The sequence below is a fragment of the Hemibagrus wyckioides genome, linkage group LG03 (genome assembly GCF_019097595.1).
Source record: "Hemibagrus wyckioides isolate EC202008001 linkage group LG03, SWU_Hwy_1.0, whole genome shotgun sequence".
Taxonomy (NCBI): domain Eukaryota; kingdom Metazoa; phylum Chordata; class Actinopteri; order Siluriformes; family Bagridae; genus Hemibagrus; species Hemibagrus wyckioides.
This window is the reverse complement of record NC_080712.1, coordinates 26170955-26192777: the sequence shown is the minus strand read 5'-3', so window position 1 is coordinate 26192777 and position 21823 is coordinate 26170955. Positions and strand designations below refer to the sequence as shown.

Below are 21823 nucleotides of genomic sequence, written 5' to 3'. Positions count from 1 at the left end.
CCAGCAGTAGCAGCTGGGTGGTCCTGGGAATCAAACTCACAACCTTCCATGCCTAAACCACTAAGCTACCATATGCCATCATAGAAAAAGTCTAGTTCTCATGGCATTAACCTAGTTTCCAGTTTGCAGATCTAAGCTACTAAATGGATCAAAACTGAGCTGAGATAGTACTGAGAGAGTATTTCTGCAGAATGTTGAACTCCATCCAGCAGCCAGGCTCTATTTTTTGTTGCCCAAACCTAAAGGTGCAGCCTAATTATATTACTTGTCCAAAAGTGATCAGTTTAAAATAGATAATCAACACTTTCCTCACCTATCTGTCCTGGCACAAGTTTCCCATTGAAGCACATACAGAGAGTGACATTAAAGCAGTTGAGATGTTGTGGACCTTCATGACACTGAGGAACAGTGATGTTTATGGAGGCCGGCAGAAAGATGGACACATCCACTGTGATTACCGGTTTCGACCTATTCACATAGCAAAGCAACATTTTTAAAAATGAGTATGTATTTTATGAGAAAGTGGACAGATGACAGGCTATTTTTTATGTGAATGTATTTATTTTTGTTCAAGTGTTAGCACATGCTGGATCAGAAGTGCATTTCTCACCTTAATAACACCACACTGTCTGCCATGAATGCACCGATTGTCACGTCTGCATCGGAACAAAAGTCATTATTTAAGCAGGTTACAGAAATCTCTTTCAGCTTCAGTTTTCTTTTAGCTTGGAGTGTCCACAACAATTAAATAAATATTAATAAAAAAAAAACAATGCAGTATTTACAGTACAACGCAGTTTTCCACGTTAGGCCTTTATACAAAACGTGTTGGGGACACCTTGGGAAATTAACCAATGGTAATATTCATTGCTCCAAAGAGAGCTGTTAGACTAACTTTTCATTCCTCTCAGTAAAATAAAAACATTACCACTAAAGTACAGACATTGTACCAGGTATATTGCATATTTTTATATGTTAATGTTTTTATTTAAAATATTCATATTGCTTATGTCATATATGAACAAAAGGAGACAGCATTTTCCCATTTATCCTGAAAACATCTCATTAAACATACAGACCATGTTGGTCAGTTAATAAAAAGTTTTTTTCAGCATTGGTTCTCGTTGTGAATTCAATTTTTAAATATTGAGGATTTGAGGGTTTTAAATATTCAATTTTAAATATGTTTAGCAGAATTTATTAAGTCATTCAAACCTGGATATCCGTTTCCATCCATGTCCACATTGCCAGATATTGACTGGCCAAACATTTGGATGGTTGGATTGATGCTTCGCCCAGACAATCTCTAAAAAAACAGAAGAAAAGGTAGTATTTGTGCCAACATATGTCTAGCAATGACACAAGAGGTATGAGATGAGAAAGCTACTAAAGAAACCCGTCATATTCCACATTTAGATTATTGCATAATTTTATTTTTATCAGTTTGCTGCCTAATAAAGTATATGAATGGTGATTTTATCAGTTTGCTGACTAATAAAGTATATGAATGTTGATCAGAATATCAAGAGAACCATTCACAGATGCACACTTTTTTAACTCTAGAGTAGTGAAGGTTACCATTGAGTACTTGTTGACGATTCCTTTAGCATCACCATGGTAGATGTACACTGCACCCCCAAAGTCGTCCTCTTTGGGAGCTCCTATCGCCACATCTGAAAAAAACATACAGATGTAAGTGTAAAAAAGAGAGGAAATAAACATTGAGAGGAAATGTTGTGTGTGCATTTGAATGTGTGTGTGTGAACAGAGTGTGTGCAGGAGAGTTTACAGCTGTAAAACATTGCTTGCTTTTAGGGCCACACTATTATGCCACTTACTGAGAGATTAAGTACTGTGCCTACACATCAGAGATGAAGAACAGTCCACAAAACAAAAACAGACAGATTATTTCAAATTACAGCAAACCTTTCAGTCATAACAGTATACACTAAAACATGCACACCCATTGAAGAACCTGCAGAAATCTCTACAAATATACTAAATCAGATCATCTGTTCAGACTGACTGAAAGATAAACAGACTGATACTGTAATGGTATGATTATCTTCTTGCTCAATAACACCTGACCAGGGAATGAAACTGTCCTTGATTTGAGATGGGGAACCCTGCCTCATGAAACATGCCTGTGTATCAAGAAAAGTCAGTAAAAAGAAAAACTTAGCTAACCAATGCTGCCAGAAAACAATGGCTTTTTGTGCATTCAGCAAGTAAAAAAAATGAAATTAAGAAATGTGTAAAGCCTCATATCTGAACCACACTGTGTAATCTGTTTCCAAAAACAGTATCATTGAAAGACAGGAAGCCAGGAAACTAAAATGTAAGCATATAAGATATCATGGTAAGATTTGGGGTGAATAAGGCATTAAACAAATATACAAAATGTCTGTTCTTGATTAAGAATTGTTATTTTTTTTAACTTCATAATAAAAGTTCCGGCACAGTTGCTGTCTCAGGGCTCCAGGATCCGGAGTTCAACCTTGAGCTCATGTTACTGTCTGGGCAAAATTTCTGTACATGCATCATGTACATGTTTTTATTGGTTTCCGGACACCTCTCAAAACCATGCCAATAGGTAGGCTGACTGTGCTAAATTGCTCCTTAGTTGTGAATGAGAAGATGAATGTTTACATGAATGCTGCCTTGTGGTAGACTCACAGTGTTTCTGGGATAGAGTCTGAATTTACCCTGACCCTGACCAGGATAAAGTACTTACTGAGAATAAAGGGATGCATAATCGAATGCACGAAAGTTATCAACTAGCTTAAACTGTTAAACTCAGTTCAATTTTATTTGTCCAGCACTTTAACAATGGACATTGCCTCAAAGTAGCTTTACAGAAATATAAAATGACAGAATAAAAATGACAAACTTTAAAATTTCATTTATGTTTATCCCTAATGAGCAAGCCTGAGGCAAAGGTGGCAAGGAAAAACTCCCTGAGACTATATGAGGAAGAAATCTTGAGATGAACTAGACTCAAAATGGAATTCATCCACATCAGGATAAAGTACTTACTGAGAATTAAGGAATGCATGATAGAATGAATAAAAGTTCTCAACTAGCTCAAACTGCATTTGTTCTATTAAGTATTTACAGTATGACTGCTTTCTCAAGAAAGCATCATGAAATTCAGACTTACAAGAGAGCAGCTTAAATGAATACAGTGTGCATAATCTGACCTTGATACCCGTCATCATCGATGTCCCCAATGGCACTGATACACTCTCCGAAATGAGCATTGTACGCATTGTCTCCATTCAAAACCACCGCATCCTCCATCACCCCCTGCACATTAAGCACAATTCTCAGTGATCATGAAGATCACATCTAAGAGAGCTTCAAAGGCAGCTTAATACTGTTTAGCAGAGCTTTCATCCCTCTATACATTGTTTATAATAATGTCACCTTCTGAAAGAATGAACTCACATTGCCCCTGCTCATGTAAACAGACACCTGGCCTTCATCCCGAACCTCACTGAACATCGGTGCCCCGACCAGTAGGTCTGAGAGTCCATCTGCGTTCAGGTCAACTGCACACAGTGAGGAGCCAAAGTATGAGCCCATCTGAAACCAAGCCAAGGCACAGAGCAAGACAGCTCTGATTAGAATTTCATGCAAGTTTCAAGTGAACCTTCTCGATACATTCTTCATTAGACTGAACTACTGAAATACTGACTGGCTGATTAGATAACTGCATGAGTGAATAGGTGTATAGCTGTTCCAAATAAAAAGCTCAATGGGGGTATTTTTTTTCTATATATTCAAAATATTGTAGCACAAAACAAATAGTTTCATTACTTTAAGACATCCTGCATATTCAGGAAAAAATACTTAAGCAAAATGATAATGTATAAGAATTATACTCAGTTAACTGTGGCAATATCTAGGCAAACATGTACTCAAGAGAAAAGAAAATGCTACTTTTGAAAGTTCTTAGGTGTGTAAAGTGATCAAATTAAGCTAATGTCATTATTTCATTCAAAAAGAAACTTTTATTACTTATCTCAAACTGTTAAAAGCACATCATTCAATCTCAGTAGGTTTGCCTGTCATATGCATGACACTGAATAGTTATGTAAAAAATTAATTCAAAATAAAATTTGTAAATTACAAATATTTATCATTAGTTAGAATTGTATGCTAGAATGATTCGACAGCATGCAAAACTTTCTAACGTACTTATTTTGAGGCTTTCAGTAAAAATGTAAGGAATAAAATATATGTTTCTTTTCTGGATATCAGGTATTTAATTTCCATAATATTAAAAAATACATAATTGTGGAAAAAACAGACCCTTAAATATAATAATGTACCACAATTATGCATGTACTTTTCACCACTGTGCAATATCACACACAAGTGAAATTTCTTTTAGGTAATTTAGGATCTTCAGACTACACTTGTCATAAACACTGTGGTTCCTCAGTACAAATATTTAACTGACCGCTCGTGCAAACCTTTGTGCTAGCAAACATGGTTGCTTACATAAAATAAGAAAATGTTTTAAGCAGAATTATAGCAGACTATATTATACCAACCATTTTCCCTGAGGCTTGAAAGACCTTTACAAGAGAGACACCGTCGATTCTGAAGACGTAAACCTACCACAAAGGAGGACATGAAAGTGTCAGACTGAACAAGAGAAATATTTCTATTAATGAAGTGCTGGTTTGCTATAGAGGTAAAACTTCAGCCATGGAAAGGAAAAAGATTCCCAATACTTTTCCTCCACCACCATCCTGAGGTGCACCAGCAGCGATATCGGTGGCAACAGGTGAGGAGAAGTGACCAGCTGTTACTGCATAGCCTGAGTGCAAAGCAAACACAAGCTTTAATTCAGTTCTTACAGATTCAAAGCATGCACAGTCCACGTTTTATGATAAAAGAAGTTAATACACACCTAGGTAACTGTATCTTTGAGAAATCAACTGATTTTTGTCGAGACTGTATTGTGTATTAGAGGTGATATTGAATACTTTCACTGTTCCAGTCCAGTAGTATGATCCAGGTGCTCCCATGACAACCAGCTCCTGCAACATAAACAGAAAACACTTAATAATAAGAGTCTGGTTTTTGACAGAATTCCGGTTGATCATCTGGAACATTTTTTTGTTGACTGTATTCTGTCAGATATCTTTTGTTCAAAATTAGGAGCTTAGTCTCACTCAGGTGAAGATTGGAAAAAGATATTTTTTTCCAATCCTCAACTCTCCAGTTTGGGTGAGCTTATGCTCCCAATCTGTTGCCTCAGATTCCAGTTCTTGGCTCACCAGAGTGGAACCTGATGAAGTCTTTTACTGTTGTAGCCCATCCACATCATGGTTTGACATGTTGTGTGTTCTTAGATGCTTTTCTCCTCACCATGGTTATAACAAGCATTATAACATGCTTATTTGAGTTAACATAGCTGTACTCTCAACTTTAACCTAGCTAATCATTCTCTTTGGCCCTCTCTCATCAACAAGGTGTACTCACTCATTCACTGTCTGAAAAAATCCCAACAGATCAGCCATTTATAAAATACTCAAATCACCCTGCACCAACGACCATGTCACATTGAGATTACATGTTTCCTTATTCACAACATGAACTCATATTAACACAAGTGGTAGTTCTGTTTATAACATTTGTTGAAAAAATGTTTTAAAAGCTAGAAAGAATTAACTGTTAATGTGTGGGAAACACTGAATAAAGAACCAGATTTACCACACAGAATAGACAGCTATATTGGAAAAAAAAAACATTTGCCAATCTCAGACAAGAAGCAGGATTTAATTCAGAACAAAATTTAATTTATCATGCAATAAATTCAGTCTGCTCTGGGGGAAAAGCCACCAATATTAGTATTTTTCCAGACTGTGATACAGCATAGTTAATGATGGGTTAATCAACTAATTATCCTTATGTAACCACTCATTCTTTTATCCCATAGCGCTGCTACTGGGATACAGCCAGTTTGTTGGTCTACACTAATTGCAGTAAGCATTTAGCAACCCAAACATGTTTGCCAGTTTAATTTGCGTGAAAAACAGCACAGGGCTATTTGCTGTTTCTTCTGGGGATTTTTTAATGACTGCTGTTGTCTCACTCAACTGAGAACACATGATGATTCTGTGATCATTCTAAAAAATAATGCACACTTCAGTACTAATAAGAGCTACTTTTTCAATTTAAAGCATACACAAAATATGGGCCCTAAGGATTTATTACCATTGTGTGCTGTTTCAGTTACCACATAAGGTTACTCAAAGTTTTTTTGCTGTTTGTTTGTCTGAGAAGAAAAAACAGACACAAATGGTGGCAAAAGTCATGGAGGTCAGTCTTGCCAATCCAGCATCAGCATCCAAATGACTGAGTGATAGATTTCTTACATGTCAACCATCTGGTTTAGATGCTTAATGCTTGATGGTTAGTCAAGATGTTAGTACAAGGCCAACTGATGATAAGGTCAAACAAGGACACATCTGTGAAACATACAAACAGCAGACAGTGAAAGAATGTGATTGTTCTGGGTTAAGACTTCCACACACTGCATTCAATGTTATCTCAACAAGTTAAAATATTTTAAATATTTACTCATTATATTCAGTTTTATTTGTATAGTGTAATATACATTATCTCAAAGATCTTACATTTCCAAATAAAACTGATCAAGTTTAAGATTACATTTATATTTATCCCTAAATATAGCCTAATATATCCCTAAGCCTGATGATATGAGGAAGAAACTTGAGATGAACCAGACTCAAAATGGAATCCATCCCCATTTGCTTCCCCATTAGATGGTGTAATTATAATGTCCTTACAGCTGTATATAGTCAAGGGAAGTTGTGTAACCATGAACTTTTAAGCAACTTAGAAATCAGCATACTTTCTGAATTCATTATAGATTTAACATTAACTCCTTCCTGCTAAAGCCTTCAAATTAATCAATTAAATATAATTCCTATAATTCCTTTAGCAGGAAGGAGTTAAATTGAGCTAGCATTTCTTTTTGAAAGATTAAATTAAACCAAATCTAATAGTATTAAACCTGTTTTTATACTTATATACTTTATACTTATAACAAATTTCAAGTTTTAGATTTTCTTATTACATGGTTTATTTGCTTATTTCTAGGAATTAATGGTTAAAATGAGCAAAATTATCCCCCTATTATTATTACAATCTTAAGATTAGTAAAAGTGTCAAAAAAACGTTTAATTAGCTAACATGCTATTTGTTGCAGTCAAGGCTTCAGTGTGAATGCTTAAAACACACAAAGAGAATTATAATGATTCATATACAAAAGTGGAGCCATTTCAACTATAGATAATTTGCCATGCATGAGTGGAAAATTGAAAATCTATAAATGATCCATTAAACATTAGGAGCAATAAACTGGAATAAAAGTACGTAAAATTAAGCCAAAAAAGGACAGCCTAGAAAGTCTCTATAAATAATCTACTATACAGTATATTAACAAACTGAAGCAAGCTTAAATCTAACAGGTTTTTGATGGACTGTTGATCCATCAAATGAATGTATAAATTTGGCCAAAGAATGTGTTAACAAAATATTACAGCATACTGCTGACATGCATTTATCTCAAATACAGATAGAAACATTTACTGTGATTCTCTGATGAAATCCATTTCAGATTAGTTTAAACTAACAGAGTGCAGCTTTGATCCGATTTGGACTCATGATGACAATGATAAATTGGATACAGGGCATCACTTCTGTCAGATTACATTCTGGTACCAATTCCAAAATTCCACTGGGCAGCAATTTCCTCAATCCCCGTACATCAAAAAAGGCTTCTGGCTGCACTTTAAACAAAGAAGTAAAATATTCAGAATGCTTAAGAAGGGCCCAAGAGGGAAACATCCCAAACTTTGGTGTGCCTGAGGGTGAAAATATTTCATAGGTTGATAAACACGGCTCATCAACATACAATTAATAAATTACTCTTTTTGACATGGACAATAATTTGCTTTGAACTTTTACACATATAAAATCTGCAGACTGCACACAGCCAGAACATGCTAATGGATCTACCAAAAGAATGTGATACACAAACAGCAGAAAACATTAAACATTACAAGAAGCATTACAAAATACACATTAGGGACACTTTAAACTCATGTTGTACTTGATATGCACTGCTACTGACCTCCATGAAAGCTCCTGCGATTCCTGCCTGGCATGAGCCATGTTCTTCCCCATATGTCTTCTTATGATCTGCAGGGAGAGAGACACAGAGAAAGAGTGATGGAGAGAGAGAGAAGGAAAAAAAATATCAGCAAACCTCAAAATGATTTTGCTCTGTGCCTAAGCCAGCAGTTACTGGAGTTCTTCCTGCATTCCATATGGAGCTAGTCAAAGGCTCAGGACCATCCAAGAGGAATCTGGGGGCTCAGAGGCAGACTCAAACAACCCAATAACACCACAGTCAACAAAAACTCACACTTAGGGAGCATTGTCAGCGGGGGCTGGGGGTGGGGGGTGTTGAATGCTGTGCTCTACAGTTACAGAAAATATTAGTCTTGGATCACTGCAAAATATGCTGTACACACACACCAATCCCCAGTGTGAAGGCTGATTGACCAGGGCAGAGCTGGAGTTGTGAAAAGAAACGGAAGGAAGAGAACGGCTGCCTGAGTGACCCATCAGCCAAACAGCAAGGGATTTCTGCTTGTGGAAAAAAAAACTTGCATGCCTTCCTACTCTTTTTGGGAGCTGACTCTCAAAATCTAAAATTCAGAGACCATGGGCTGCTGGAATGTGAAACAGAAAAGCTCAGGAAAGGGATATGTAAAATAGTACAGTAACATCTGTGAAGAGTGAAATACAAGGTACAATACAGCTAGGAAATACTGCAGCTTAAATGTTATACCATAATAATGGCAGTAATGCTTCACTGGTTTAGCTTATAAATTAAGCCACACTTTGAATGCAACAACAAACATACAACAAAATTTGGTGAAGCTTATTGAGGGATCATTATCTGCCACATGCAAAATGTTCATCAGCACCATCTTGTCATATTATAAAAGTTTCCTCTACAGCTATTAGAGGAAGACATAAACTTCTTCATGCACAAATAAATATAAAGAGCTTCCACACTTTCTATGCCACATCTGGACAAAACCATTCATATTTATCTAACATTTTTCTGGAATGAAAATATGGTATCAGACATCTGGATGTTTCCAATTTGGAGGAAAATTAGAACTGGAGAGCACATGCTATAAATGTTTGGCATTTTACATGATGTAACTTTATCTGAATAATTCACTTTTCTATGATGGGACAATATTTTGCAGGTATACCAAGAGTCTGATTCAGCATAAAAACACACAAATGGAGAAACCAAAATTCCTCTCTGTGTTAAATAAATGTCTTTTTCAAGTCTCAAATTATAGTCATCCATAACACTGATTTATAAGCTACAAAAAAGACTATTTGTATTTCCTGTTTAGTCAACATTACAAAAATAAAGACATTTCATTATGCCATTCCAATACCACTTACACACAACAGTTAAGCCCCACCCATTCAATTTATAGTGAGATAGCGTCACCTATAACCATTACCACAGAATAAGCCCCACCCATTTACCTTTACAGAAGTTAGCCACACCCTTTCACTTTACAGCAACATAGCTACATCCATTCCCTTTACAGTAGATTAGCCCCACCCTTTCACTTTACAGTAACATAGCTACACCCATTCCCTTTACAGTAGATTAGCCCCACCCTTTCACTTTACAGCAACATAGCTACATCCATTCCCTTTACAGTAGATTAGCCCCACCCTTTCACTTTACAGCAAGACAGCTACACCCATTCCCTTTACAGTAGATTAGCCACACCCTTTCACTTTATAGCAAGATAGCTACACCCATTCTCTTCACAGCAAGATAGCTACACCCATTCCCTTTACAGTAGATTAGCCACACCCTTTCACTTTATAGCAAGATAGCTACACCCATTCTCTTCACAGCAAGATAGCTACACCCATTCCCTTTACAGTAGATTAGCCCCAAACATTCACTTTACAGCAAGATAGCTACACCCATTCCCTTTATAGTAGATTAGCCACACCCTTTCACTTTACAGCAAGATAGCTACACCCATTCTCTTTACAGCAAGATAGCTACACCCATTCCCTTTACAGTAGATTAGCCACACCCTTTCACTTTACAGCAAGACTATGAACAGCATAGAGGAAGTGGAAGAAATCTTGACTCAATGCAGATCTCACCTCTTATCGTACGCTTCTGTCCAGATTCTCTTCGGACATGACTTCTGCCAAGACTTCCTTCTACAAGGAAAAGCTTGAAGCTTCTGCACAAGATCCCCGAAAGCTCCACAACATCTTCTCTGTACTACTCAACCCTCCGAATCCTCCTGCTCCATCCCCCCTGACCGCCAAAGATTTTGCCACTTTTTACACAGAGAAGATTGGGAAGATCTGCCGGACCTTCACGACTGCCCCAACCTCATCTACATTACACAGTCAGGACTCAGCTACTCTTTCATTGAAGCATCTCTCAACCATAGCAGCAGAAGAGGTTTTGCAAATCATCCAGTCCTGCAATCCTACCACCTGCCCACTGGATCCAATCCCTTCCACTATGCTCCAGATCATCTCACCTGACTTCATCCCTACAGTCATCAATGGATCCATAACATCTGGTTATCCCTATACTGAAGAAACCTGCTCCCTCTGACATCAGTATCTACAGACCACTTTCTTTCCTTTCTTTCAAGAATTATCGAATGAATTGTTTGTAATCAGCTGTCTGACTAACTCCTGCAGAATAACCTCCATGATCCCAACCAGTCTGGCTTCAAAGCAGCACATTCCATAGACACTGCCCTTTTGGCAGTCACTGAGAAACTGCATGCTGCTAGATCAGCCAAGCTGTCATTGATGCTCATCGTCCTCAACCTTTCTGCAGCATTTGTCACAGTTAACCAGAAGACTCTCTTGTCCACCCTCAGGAGTCTTGGAATTTGTGCAACAGCATGGGAATGGTTTGCTTCCTAGCTGGATGGTCACTCATATCAGGTAACATGGAAGGGATTAACATCTGCTCCACGCAGACTCTCTACTGGTGTCCCACAAGGCTCAGTACTTGGTCCTCTCCTTTTCTCCCTCTACACTCACCCTCTTGGCAAATTTATATCCTCACATGGTTTTTCATACCACTGCTATGCTGATGACGCCCAACTTATCTTCTCCTACCCTCCCTCAGATAGGCTTCTGCTCGGATCTCAGCGTGTCTGGTGGACATTTCATCTTGGATGACAGCTCATCAGCTGAAACTCAATCCCAGCAAAACTGAACTGCAGGTGATCCCAAGCGATTCATTCCCAGCCCAAGATCTTACATTATCTCTGAACAAATCAATGATCTCCCCTTCGGCCACTGCTCGCAACCTTGGGGTAACCATGGACAACCAACTGTCCTTTTCCTCTAATGCTGCTAATGTGACACGCTCATGTCGGTTTCTTCTGTACAACATCAAGGATTCGACCATTCCTATCCACACAGGCTACTCAATTAGTCCACTGCAAATGATCCAAAATGCAGCTGCACGGCTTGTTTACAACCTGCCTAAGTTCTCCCACACCACCCCACTGCTGCGTTCCCTCCACTGGCTTCCGGTAGCTGCACACATCAGATTCAAAACACTGATGCTTGCCTACAAAGCCAAGAATGGACCAGCACCATCTTACCTCAAAGATCTTATTACTCCTTGCACTGCACCTCACTCCCTCATGTCCACTAGCACTGCTTGACTGGACTGGACTGAACTTCCCCTAGATGTCCATACAGCCAAGTCACTGACTGTCTTCAAACAATGTATAAAGACCTACCTTTTCCTGAAGCACTTAAACTTGTTATATATTAAAAAAAAGAACTCAATTTTAGGCTAACAGTGTCCTAAGTCTGTAACCTATTGAACCAGTGTTAATATATTCATTGATAGAGACTTAAAGCACTTTTGTACGATGCTCTGGATAAGAGCTTCTGCCAAATGCCAGAAATATAAATGTAAATGTGGATCGCTACACTCATTCCCTTTGTAGCAAGATAGCTACACCAATCCCCTTTACAGTAGATTAGTCTCACCCTTTGACTTTACAGCAAGATAGCTACACCTGTTCCCTTTACAGTAGATTAGCCACACCCTTTCTCTTTACAGCATGATAGCTACACCTGTTCCCTTTACAGTAGATTAGCCACACCCTTTCTCTTTACAGCATGATAGCTACACCTGTTCCCTTTACAGTAGATTAGCCACACCCTTTCTCTTTACAGCATGATAGCTACACCTGTTCCCTTTACAGTAGATTAGCCACACCCTTTCTCTTTACAGCATGATAGCTACACCTGTTCCCTTTACAGTAGATTAGCCACACCCTTTCTCTTTACAGCATGATAGCTACACCTGTTCCCTTTACAGTAGATTAGCCACACCCTTTCTCTTTACAGCATGATAGCTACACCTGTTCCCTTTACAGTAGATTAGCCACACCCGTTCTCTTTACAGCATGATAGCTACACCTGTTCCCTTTACAGTAGATTAACCACACCCTTTCTCTTTACAGCATGATAGCTACACCTGTTCCCTTTACAGTAGATTAGCCACACCCTTTCTCTTTACAGCATGATAGCTACACCTGTTCCCTTTACAGTAGATTAACCACACCCTTTCTCTTTACAGCATGATAGCTACACCTGTTCCCTTTACAGCAAAATAGCCCCAACCTTTCACTTTAGAGCAGTTTAGTGCCTTCCATTGCCTTTAGTGCAAGATTCTCTTAACAGCAGGTTAGCCCAGCCCATTCATTTTACAGCAAGATAACTCACTTTTATAGAACTTATCTATGCCCATTTATTTTGCAGCAGGATAGCCCCACCCATTAAATTTTTAATGAAGACTAGCCTTACAAAAGCAGCCTGCATAAGTCATAGGATAAGGAGAAGTTGGAAAATCACCATGTAAAAATTAATTATTATTATTGTTATTGTACCTATAGGCATAAAAATGAATGAAGTGGTCTTCAGGGAAAAATAGAAAATACAAAAATAATGTAGGAACATTTTGGGAAAGTGTAGGAACATATGTTATAATTAAAATTTAAAATGCAATACAATACCTTCATAACACGGAATGAGAGCCTGGGTCCTGCCCTGTAATGTTGGTGGGATCACAGAGCAGTAGCCATGTGGTAGGATGTGCTCCGTTTGATAGTACACGTTTTTCCAGCGATGTGCACATGCCTATAGATAAAACAAAGAAAAATATTTTTTTACATTAATATAAATAGGTTAAGGATGGAGAACACATTTTGACAGCAGAACAAGTAGTCACTTGAACATAACTACAACAACTCAAGATGCTGTCCTGTCATTTGTTTCTCACCAATATTGTGACAACTGAAAAGTCATTCATATCACCAAAGCAACCATGGCAAAACAGTGAAGCACTTATTATTTTGGCACACCCTTTGCTGTTGGATTCCATCAGATTTTATGTCAGCTTTCAGGTGGAGCCCTAAAACTATGTATATTAGAGTAGCAGAATAATCCAATAGCCCATTACACCCCTAGTAACATACTGTCAATTTCAGTTTTTGCAGTTTGATCTAGCAGTTTGGCATCAGTGGTTTTTATTTTACTTTACTCAGAATATATTTTTAAAATCCATGCTGTTTACTACTGCTTGTCTAGTCAAACATGGTAATAAGAGAAAAAAAGTTAAAGACCACAGTCATGGTGACGGTTATGGAAAGTGATCAAATAAATTCTTATATCTGACAAAAACAAAACACAGCAAGATCTGTCTAACAATGACTCATAGCTTCAGTTCTCAAAAAAATCAACATCCTCCTTATAATGTCTAATGTCTTACCAGTGACACTTCCTCAGAACATTAACCTCAACTAGTGAGTTTGTGAGAACAGAGAGAGTCTGCAGAAATGATAAGAGAGATGCAAGTACTGGATGATGGAGTAAAATAATAAACACAAATTAAATATGTGATAAAGGAGCATTAGAAATGGCCAAGGAATGAACTTTTCTCATTTGATCTGAGAGCATGTCCTTAACTCACCTCCCACAGCCCATCAGCAATTTCATTCCAAAAGACTCCTCTCTGTTGTCATCATTAACATTGTCTACTGACAGTAAACACAGTTTCTCTCCTCTTAGGTTTCAAATAAACATTCCTCTGTCATGTGAAATAGGGGGCTACAGAGTTTTTTAAGCACAGCAGGAATAGAAATACATTCATGTGGTAATCGCTGAGAATTCCCGAGACAACAGTGAGATCAGATTCTTGTTAAAAAGTTCAACTACCCCCCACCTCAACCACCACCCATTCTGCCCCTATCTCACTCTACTTTAGGACACTGTGGGTCTTTCTACTGACCACCACAATCCACTGGAGTTATTGAGATTACAGACACCCACACAAACAGAAACACACACAAACACACACAGTTAGACAACTGTTGCATCAGAGAGCTGTGCTGTTCAGCAGGAGAGCCTTTCCAGTTTATTACACACAATGAACTTGTTAAAATTTAGTTGCTCAATAATAAACTGCTGAAAATGAACAATGGAAACAATGATGGCAGAATTAGTTGCTCAAATACCTTAAAATTCACAGAAAGGGAACCAGGCTCAAAAGGGAACCCATCCTCATCTGAGTGACACTGATGAGTGTGATTATAAATTGTTCCCCTTTGTAATTGTGTATTATATAGTCTAAAAGTATAATTTTGTGATGAGGAACTTGTGAGCTTTCGAGCAACTCATGCATAAGTACAGTATAAGCATCAGACTCATAAATTCATTATAGTTGTAATTAAATCCTTTAAAAGTATTGCTGGTGTCAAAACAGGAATATAAAAATGATGAAAGAAATTATTTACAGTGTGAGCTGCTGTGACTTGCCCTGTAATAGTAATTGACAGTCAGCATTGTGTCTGGGGTAGAATATGTCAAGCATCAGCTTTCTCCAAGTGCAACTGTAAGACAAACTTTTTTTCTTGCAAATCAGCAACTGTGATCAACATGTTTACAAGCACAATAAACTTATTTTATTTTCATAATACAGAATATAAATGCAATACTACCAAGTCATAAATACTTGGTCTGCATCCTATACTGCTTAATAAATATCTTATCACTACACCATCATGTCAGTACTATTATAAATAGTATGCCTAGTATACCTGGCAGAAGAGGGTTATATACAGTGTCTCTCAAAATATCTACAGCCTACATACTGTAGCTTTAAAATAAGTAATAATAAGTAATAAGGTAACTACATTTAATTAAGCAATAGACCTCCTTCAGTAGTCTTACTGATTCATAGTGGTAGACACACAACTCACTAATAGTTCGAGAGTAGTATATACTTTAAGCATCTTTTAAAATCTGCTTCACAATGAACTTATGGCACACACTTCCACTTCTGAAATGAGAATGTTTATGCATTCCCATTTCCTTCTTTGCTAACCTGGCAGTGTTAGAGACAAACAAGCTCCACAAGAACATCTAATGTTACTATAATAATAAAAAATACTCTGATGAATCACATCACTATGAAAACAAGGGTCTCTCTTGTTCAAGGATGTAAGCTATCTCAAACTAGTCAGAAGTTATATAATACCTACAATGTACTGGTGGAAGGAATGAGTATAAGTCCTTGTTTTGCTGACAGTATCAGAGCCAACATGGAGCCCTGCTGTCGTCATGTTTCAGCTCCTGCTGTGATTGGCCCAGAGGGGAGATTACCATGGAGATCTCCCAAATAACCATTACAAATGCAGAAACATGAAGCAGTGCAAAACCACTTCAATATGACATACTCTAGGTGCAAAACATTCGCACCACCACACTTAAAAAGCAATAAAATTATAAGCTTATATAATAAAGATAAACATCATGGAGGCACTCTGGATAATGATAATGATGTTAAACTATATTTATCTGCAATTGTCTGTAATACAATTTGATTATTTTATTATTTTTAATCTTCTGTAATCTTATTGCCACTATAATGTACACTGAAGTGTATTCTGCAATGACTGCCATCAGACCTCCCCACTAACTCACAACAATTTCATTAATTCATCATAGTAACTTCATTCTTATACTATATAACATCATCAGTGTTCCCTAAACCTCTGTCACTCATCACAGCAGCAGAAGGTTGTAACACGTCCTTCAGTGGCTCAGAGAGTGCTGCAATTAGCTCCCTTTAGACTTACCATCAAAGTGTGCGGGTTGTACTCTGGAGGCCAGAGAGAGTCTCAGGCTTTCATCACCCGCTGCAGGGTGCTGTGTGTGAGACATAACAAGCCCTCTGCCCTTGAGTGGGACCACCAGAATAAGAGCCAAACCTAAACAAACCCAATCAGCTGCCCATCCATTCTCATCAACTCAAGAGATGGGAGAGAAAAAAACAAATCTGTCTATTCTGAGACTCCAGTTTGTCATCACAGGATAATGGCCTTTCTTTTAATAGCAAGAACAATAAGTATATGTGAAGTGCAGAGTAAAAAGTCTTTTCTGATCATGAGAATAGGCTTTAAACATGTGCTTAATGTAAAACACATTGGCTTGGTTACCATAGAACATAATTATGAGCATCATCTTCACGCAGTAGCCTCACTGGCCCAATGACCAAATGTAAGTTTTTAAGTTCTAGTGAAGAAATGTAAGCAATCCTAGGCCTAATGCTTCACAGTGAATAACTGTTAAATAAGTACATAATCTGCATGAATATAGGAATCTTTTATTTAGAAATCTCATTTAAAGATTAGATTTTATCTTAACAAATCAGTAAAAAAGCAAGTAACAATTAAACATTAAAAACATGTATTGGCCATCATATTTAATTCTTAACTGTAGACATTCATGATGAGAGGACTGGGTTCGTGTGTCAGTTTCTTTGGCTGTTACATCCAACCTTACACTAGTGATGGGATCCACACAATGCCACTGAACACCGCATCCGATACTGTAAATAACTACTATGCTACTAAAATGGTGGGTTTAGTTTATTTTTTATTATTATTATTATTATTATTATTGCATTTCATGTAATATCTTCATGAGTGAAGCATTTATCTCTGTGGTGCTTTTTTGTACTGGCTTAGTAAATATAATGCTTTGTTTGTGTGTAAATATAATGGAGCAGCTAATGCGCTCTACATTGAAAATTAAGTCCTAAACCTTAATTTAACTACAATGAAGGTTAAAGGGTGCACTGATATTTAGCATAATTTCTGCCATAAAGAGCAGTTTTGGAGCCATCATAAAAGCCTTTTAGTATTTCTCTTTCACTAAAAACATACCAGAACTTTTCCATTGGGTTTGTCTTGTCTCGCCAGACTGACCCCCATCCACTCATCATCCCTGTCCCCTTGGCATGTCTTTCCACAAGACTCCCTTTGCTTGTTACCTGCAAAAGACAGATCAAACAACCTGTTAACATACTGTTCATTGTAAGCTTATACACAATAATAACTTTATTAACAAATACTAGATTATTATAAAAGAAAGCCCTTAATTATTTATTTTGGAACTGTTGTAATTGGCTAAATTTGAACTTATTTTCGGGTTCTAGGTTCCTAGTTCGGTTCTGAGCTCAGCTGAGTGTATAGCATTTCCTATGTTCTCTTGGTAATTCAGTTCGCTCATATGTGCATCACTGCTTAAATACCTGCCATATAGATTAGCTACACTAAAATGTGGCAAAGAATGTGGGAATGTGTGTGCATGGTGCACAGTGATGGACTGGCATCCCATTTGATGTGCATTCCTGGGACTCAGGATATGGCTCTGGATATGCCCCATGTGGTAAGTTTACTTGACCCAGACAGTGTACCAGGAGTGTTTTCATTTTCACATGAGTAAAACTTGTGATAAGTCTCTCTAATTCCATTCCTGCTTGCTTTGTATATAAATAAATCAAGAGAACAATATTGGAAGGTTGTGATTGAATATATACGTTATAGAATATAATTATTATATAATATAATAATTAGAGAATTAGTATGTCAGATTGTAACATGACAGGGGATAGGAATAAAAGATAGACTAAGGACAGAGAAATGTGGTATGCAACAGAAAAGCCTTATTATGTTTCAAGATGGCATTAAATAAATGAAATTTTATAAGTAAAGAGCAGATGAAATACCATCTTAGAAAGTTTATCCAAATAAATAAGACAGCTTTAGAGGTATGTAACTGTATTCTATCATGGAAAATGCAAGATATTTTAGAAAAGAAATATGCCAAAAAAGCATAGAGTCAATTTTAGTGTTAATATGTAAGTACATGAACACAATACAATCCAACTAAAGAGGGATCATGTTTAAAGATCATCAGAAACAGTAGGGTTTGAACATCCTAAATTATTTAAGTTATGCAAAAATTATTAGAATATTTATCATACTGTTCAGACAAAACGTCAGAACAGATGCTCTAAAAAATATCTAAAAATATGCATAGAATGTCTGCTTGAAACAAACTGCTGACACCATGGAGATGGCTCTCATTTAAAAAACAAAATAATCAGCGTTCAGATATCAGAGGCTTCAGTTTGAGTCTGGGCATAGCCATTATTCATAAGCCCAATTCTGTTGAGACTTTTGGGCACTGCAGCAACTCCCTTTTCTCTATGACATAGGTGCAGACTGCAAACACACACTGATGAGCAAAGGTGAAGGCTATCAGAACTGCTGCTATTTGTTTTGGCACCAACTACTACTCTTCTCACAACACAGCCTGTCTGCATAAGCATGGAAATCATCAGTCTAATGTGGGTGAAATGCCTGACAGAACTCGGTCCAACACTTCTTTTGCACCACCGATTTAATGATGACCCCTACCCATAAAAAAGACAGGTTGGCAAGAAAGTTACTAATATTAATAAAACTGTGGAGTTCAACTGTGGAACACGACAACATCAGGACTATTAAGCAAAATAATGATAACTAACAGCAGCAACATGTCCAAAAAATACATCTCACTGCTTCTATCTAGAGCTAATGTCATGTGGTTGAGGCAGCAAAACAAACCCCTTTAGCATTCCTTCTGTTGGATATTGGGCATTAGTTCAAATCAGAAGGAATAAGGAATCATCATTAAATCTCCAGCTTTGCTTTTCAACGCAATCTCAATAACAGACGTGTTTGTTTTCTCATGGGTCATGAGGACCTGCTCTTTGGGGTTTGCGAGTAGCTCAGAGCGGAGGAGTTTGTGTCAGTATACAGCCCAAGATCAGATCGGCTCAAATAGCGCAGGCAGTGTAAGGCATAACAGGGTCATAGCAAGGGGGGTATGCAACCGGAATGGGTGTCAGCCCACACTCTCTGCTTTGATCATCAGTAACAGGTCAGTTAACTTGTGAAGCAAGCTCAATCAAAAAGCATTCACTTAAATCAAAGGACAACAGGCTAGTCTGATTCTGCTTTGAAAGCCTGCTGAAATGTAGCAAGAATGACTTTGATTTGAGTCACTTATTTCATCCACTATTTTTAAAGCATTTCATTGCCCTAAAACAAACAAAAAAAAATCCCCACAAATAGAAATGCCACAGTCGTATGGGTTATTAATGATACATATATTGGGCCTCATTTATCCAACTGAATAGGAACAGGTTTATTCCTGAATCGTTTGTACGAGTATTTACACAAGAAATTTGTTATTCATGAAAATTGTCACTTTAGGAAAACTTTCATATGCTATCCAAGCTATCCAATTTTTTGGCTTCTAATTCGGCTAATTTGGCTTCTAAAGTAGTGATGAGACATTTGATGAGACATTTGATGAGACATTTGTATACAGATTTGTACACAGTCAAACTTGAACACCTGGAGTGTTTTTAGTTGCACACACAAATGCAATGTAGCTTTTGTGAAACCCAGTCACTTTCTATCAATGGAATTACCTAATAGTAAACAAATCTAAAATAGTAATAGTAAATATCAAAAGGACATCATAGGGACAACATAAATCCATAAATGAAAACAAATAAGACCAGTTATTCAAGTAAGAATGCTATTGTATAGAAGGTGAAAGGCTAGGGCAGTGTATTAGTTCTGTTTACTCTTTTAATGCTGTGCATTAAATAAGAGTCAGGACTAAGTGACCCATCTGGTATGTCTCCATGCCGTACACTCCCTGCTGTTCATTCACTTCCTGAAGAGATATACCCTTCTGCTTGTTTAACAGGGCATCTGTGAGGGTATGAGCAATATCTGGCAGAGAGATACTGAGATACTTTTATTTGATTAATAATAATAATAATAATAATAATAATAATAATAATAATAATAAAATTAACCCAGCATTTTTTGCATCTACTTGATCACCTACATTTTTTCTCAGTTTTCAGGTCAAAGCATACTTTTTTATATCACTTAATTCATCACCTTATCTGTAATTTGGCTCCAGATTCATGGAGCTTTGAAAAATTAACTTAAAAGGTTATGATAATGCAAAACAAATACGCAATTTGTTACCGTAGACATCAGTCAAAATAACTTTCACTTCTACCTCTGAAAAAGTCAATTTTGGCCCTTCATGGTTTCAGCAGTGAAATCTCTGCCTTTTATGGAGTTTTGTGTGTCACCAAATAAAAATCAGCCACACTGTGCACACACCTACTGTTTCATGGAGAATCAAGTTTATCTTTCTGTTGGTTGGGTTTGGCTTATGCACAACTTTACCACAAGATTGATAAACAAGGCCCATTGTCCCTTATTATAAATTAGACAGATCTAAGAGCATGGAATGATTTAAATAAATCTCATTCATGAAACTGTTGTATAGAGTCCAAAAGAGTGGGGATTGGACCAGACTACCAAATGAATAAAATTAAATCTAGCATGTTTTCAGTGTTGAAACGACATTAGATACACCAATCAGCCATAACATTAAAACCACCTGCCTCAAATAGTGTAAGTCCTCCTTGTGCTGTAAAAAAAAAAACAACAAAAAAAAAAAACAGCTCTGACCCGCCGAGGCATGGACTCCACAAGACCTCTAAAGGTGTGCTGTGGTATCTGGCACCAAAATGTTAGCAGAAGATCCTTTAAGTCCTGTAAGCTGCGAGGTGAGGCCTCCACTTGTTTGTCCAGCACATCCCACAGACGCTCAATCTGATAAAGATCTGGGGAATTTGGAGATCAAGTCAGCACCTTGAACTCTTTGTTTCGTTTAGGTGCTTTTGGCAGTGAACAGGGGTGGATGGGTCCTTATGCAGAAAGCTGCAATGCAGATGTTCTGACACCTTTCATTTACAGCCAGAATTAACTTTTTCAGCAATTTGTGATACAGTAGCTCTTCTGTGGCATTGGACCAGAGAGGTTAATCTTCACTCTCCAGGTGTATCAATGAGGCTTGGGTGCCCATGACCCTGTAATTAAATCTTCGGTTGTCCTTCCTTGAACCACTTTTGGTGGGTACTAAAACTGCATACCAGGAAAACCTGAAAAGACCTGCTGTTTTGGAGATGCTCGGACCCAGGAATCTAGTCAACACAATTTGACCCTCTGTAACATTGTTCAGATCCTTACACTTACTCATTTTTCATCTTTGAGAACTGTCTAATACATCCCACCTCTTGACAGGTGTCAGTTTAATGAGATTTAACCAGCATTATTCATGTCACCTCTCTACCGCTTTAATATTATGGCCAATCATCCATCCATCATCTATACCCACTTATTCCTAATCAGGGTCAGGGGGGTCTGCTGGAGCCTATCCCAGCGCACATAGG

At 37.5% G+C, this 21823-nt stretch overlaps 1 protein-coding gene across 2 annotated transcripts in view; it reads right to left on the bottom strand.

The window, feature by feature from the left end:
• itga9 (integrin, alpha 9) overlaps positions 1-21823 on the bottom strand; it is a 66501-nt gene that overhangs the window by 40929 nt on the left and 3749 nt on the right. The window contains exons 3-14 of one of the 2 annotated variants that reach the window (XM_058382891.1): positions 17391-17497; positions 13179-13302; positions 8177-8244; positions 4922-5051; positions 4743-4828; positions 4560-4622; positions 3448-3585; positions 3201-3306; positions 1579-1673; positions 1216-1306; positions 611-656; positions 314-468 (exon numbers count right to left, since the gene is read on the bottom strand). In XM_058382891.1, coding sequence (XP_058238874.1) covers positions 314-468; positions 611-656; positions 1216-1306; positions 1579-1673; positions 3201-3306; positions 3448-3585; positions 4560-4622; positions 4743-4828; positions 4922-5051; positions 8177-8244; positions 13179-13302; positions 17391-17497 — 1209 coding nt within the window. The other variant, XM_058382901.1, reaches the window with a different exon arrangement.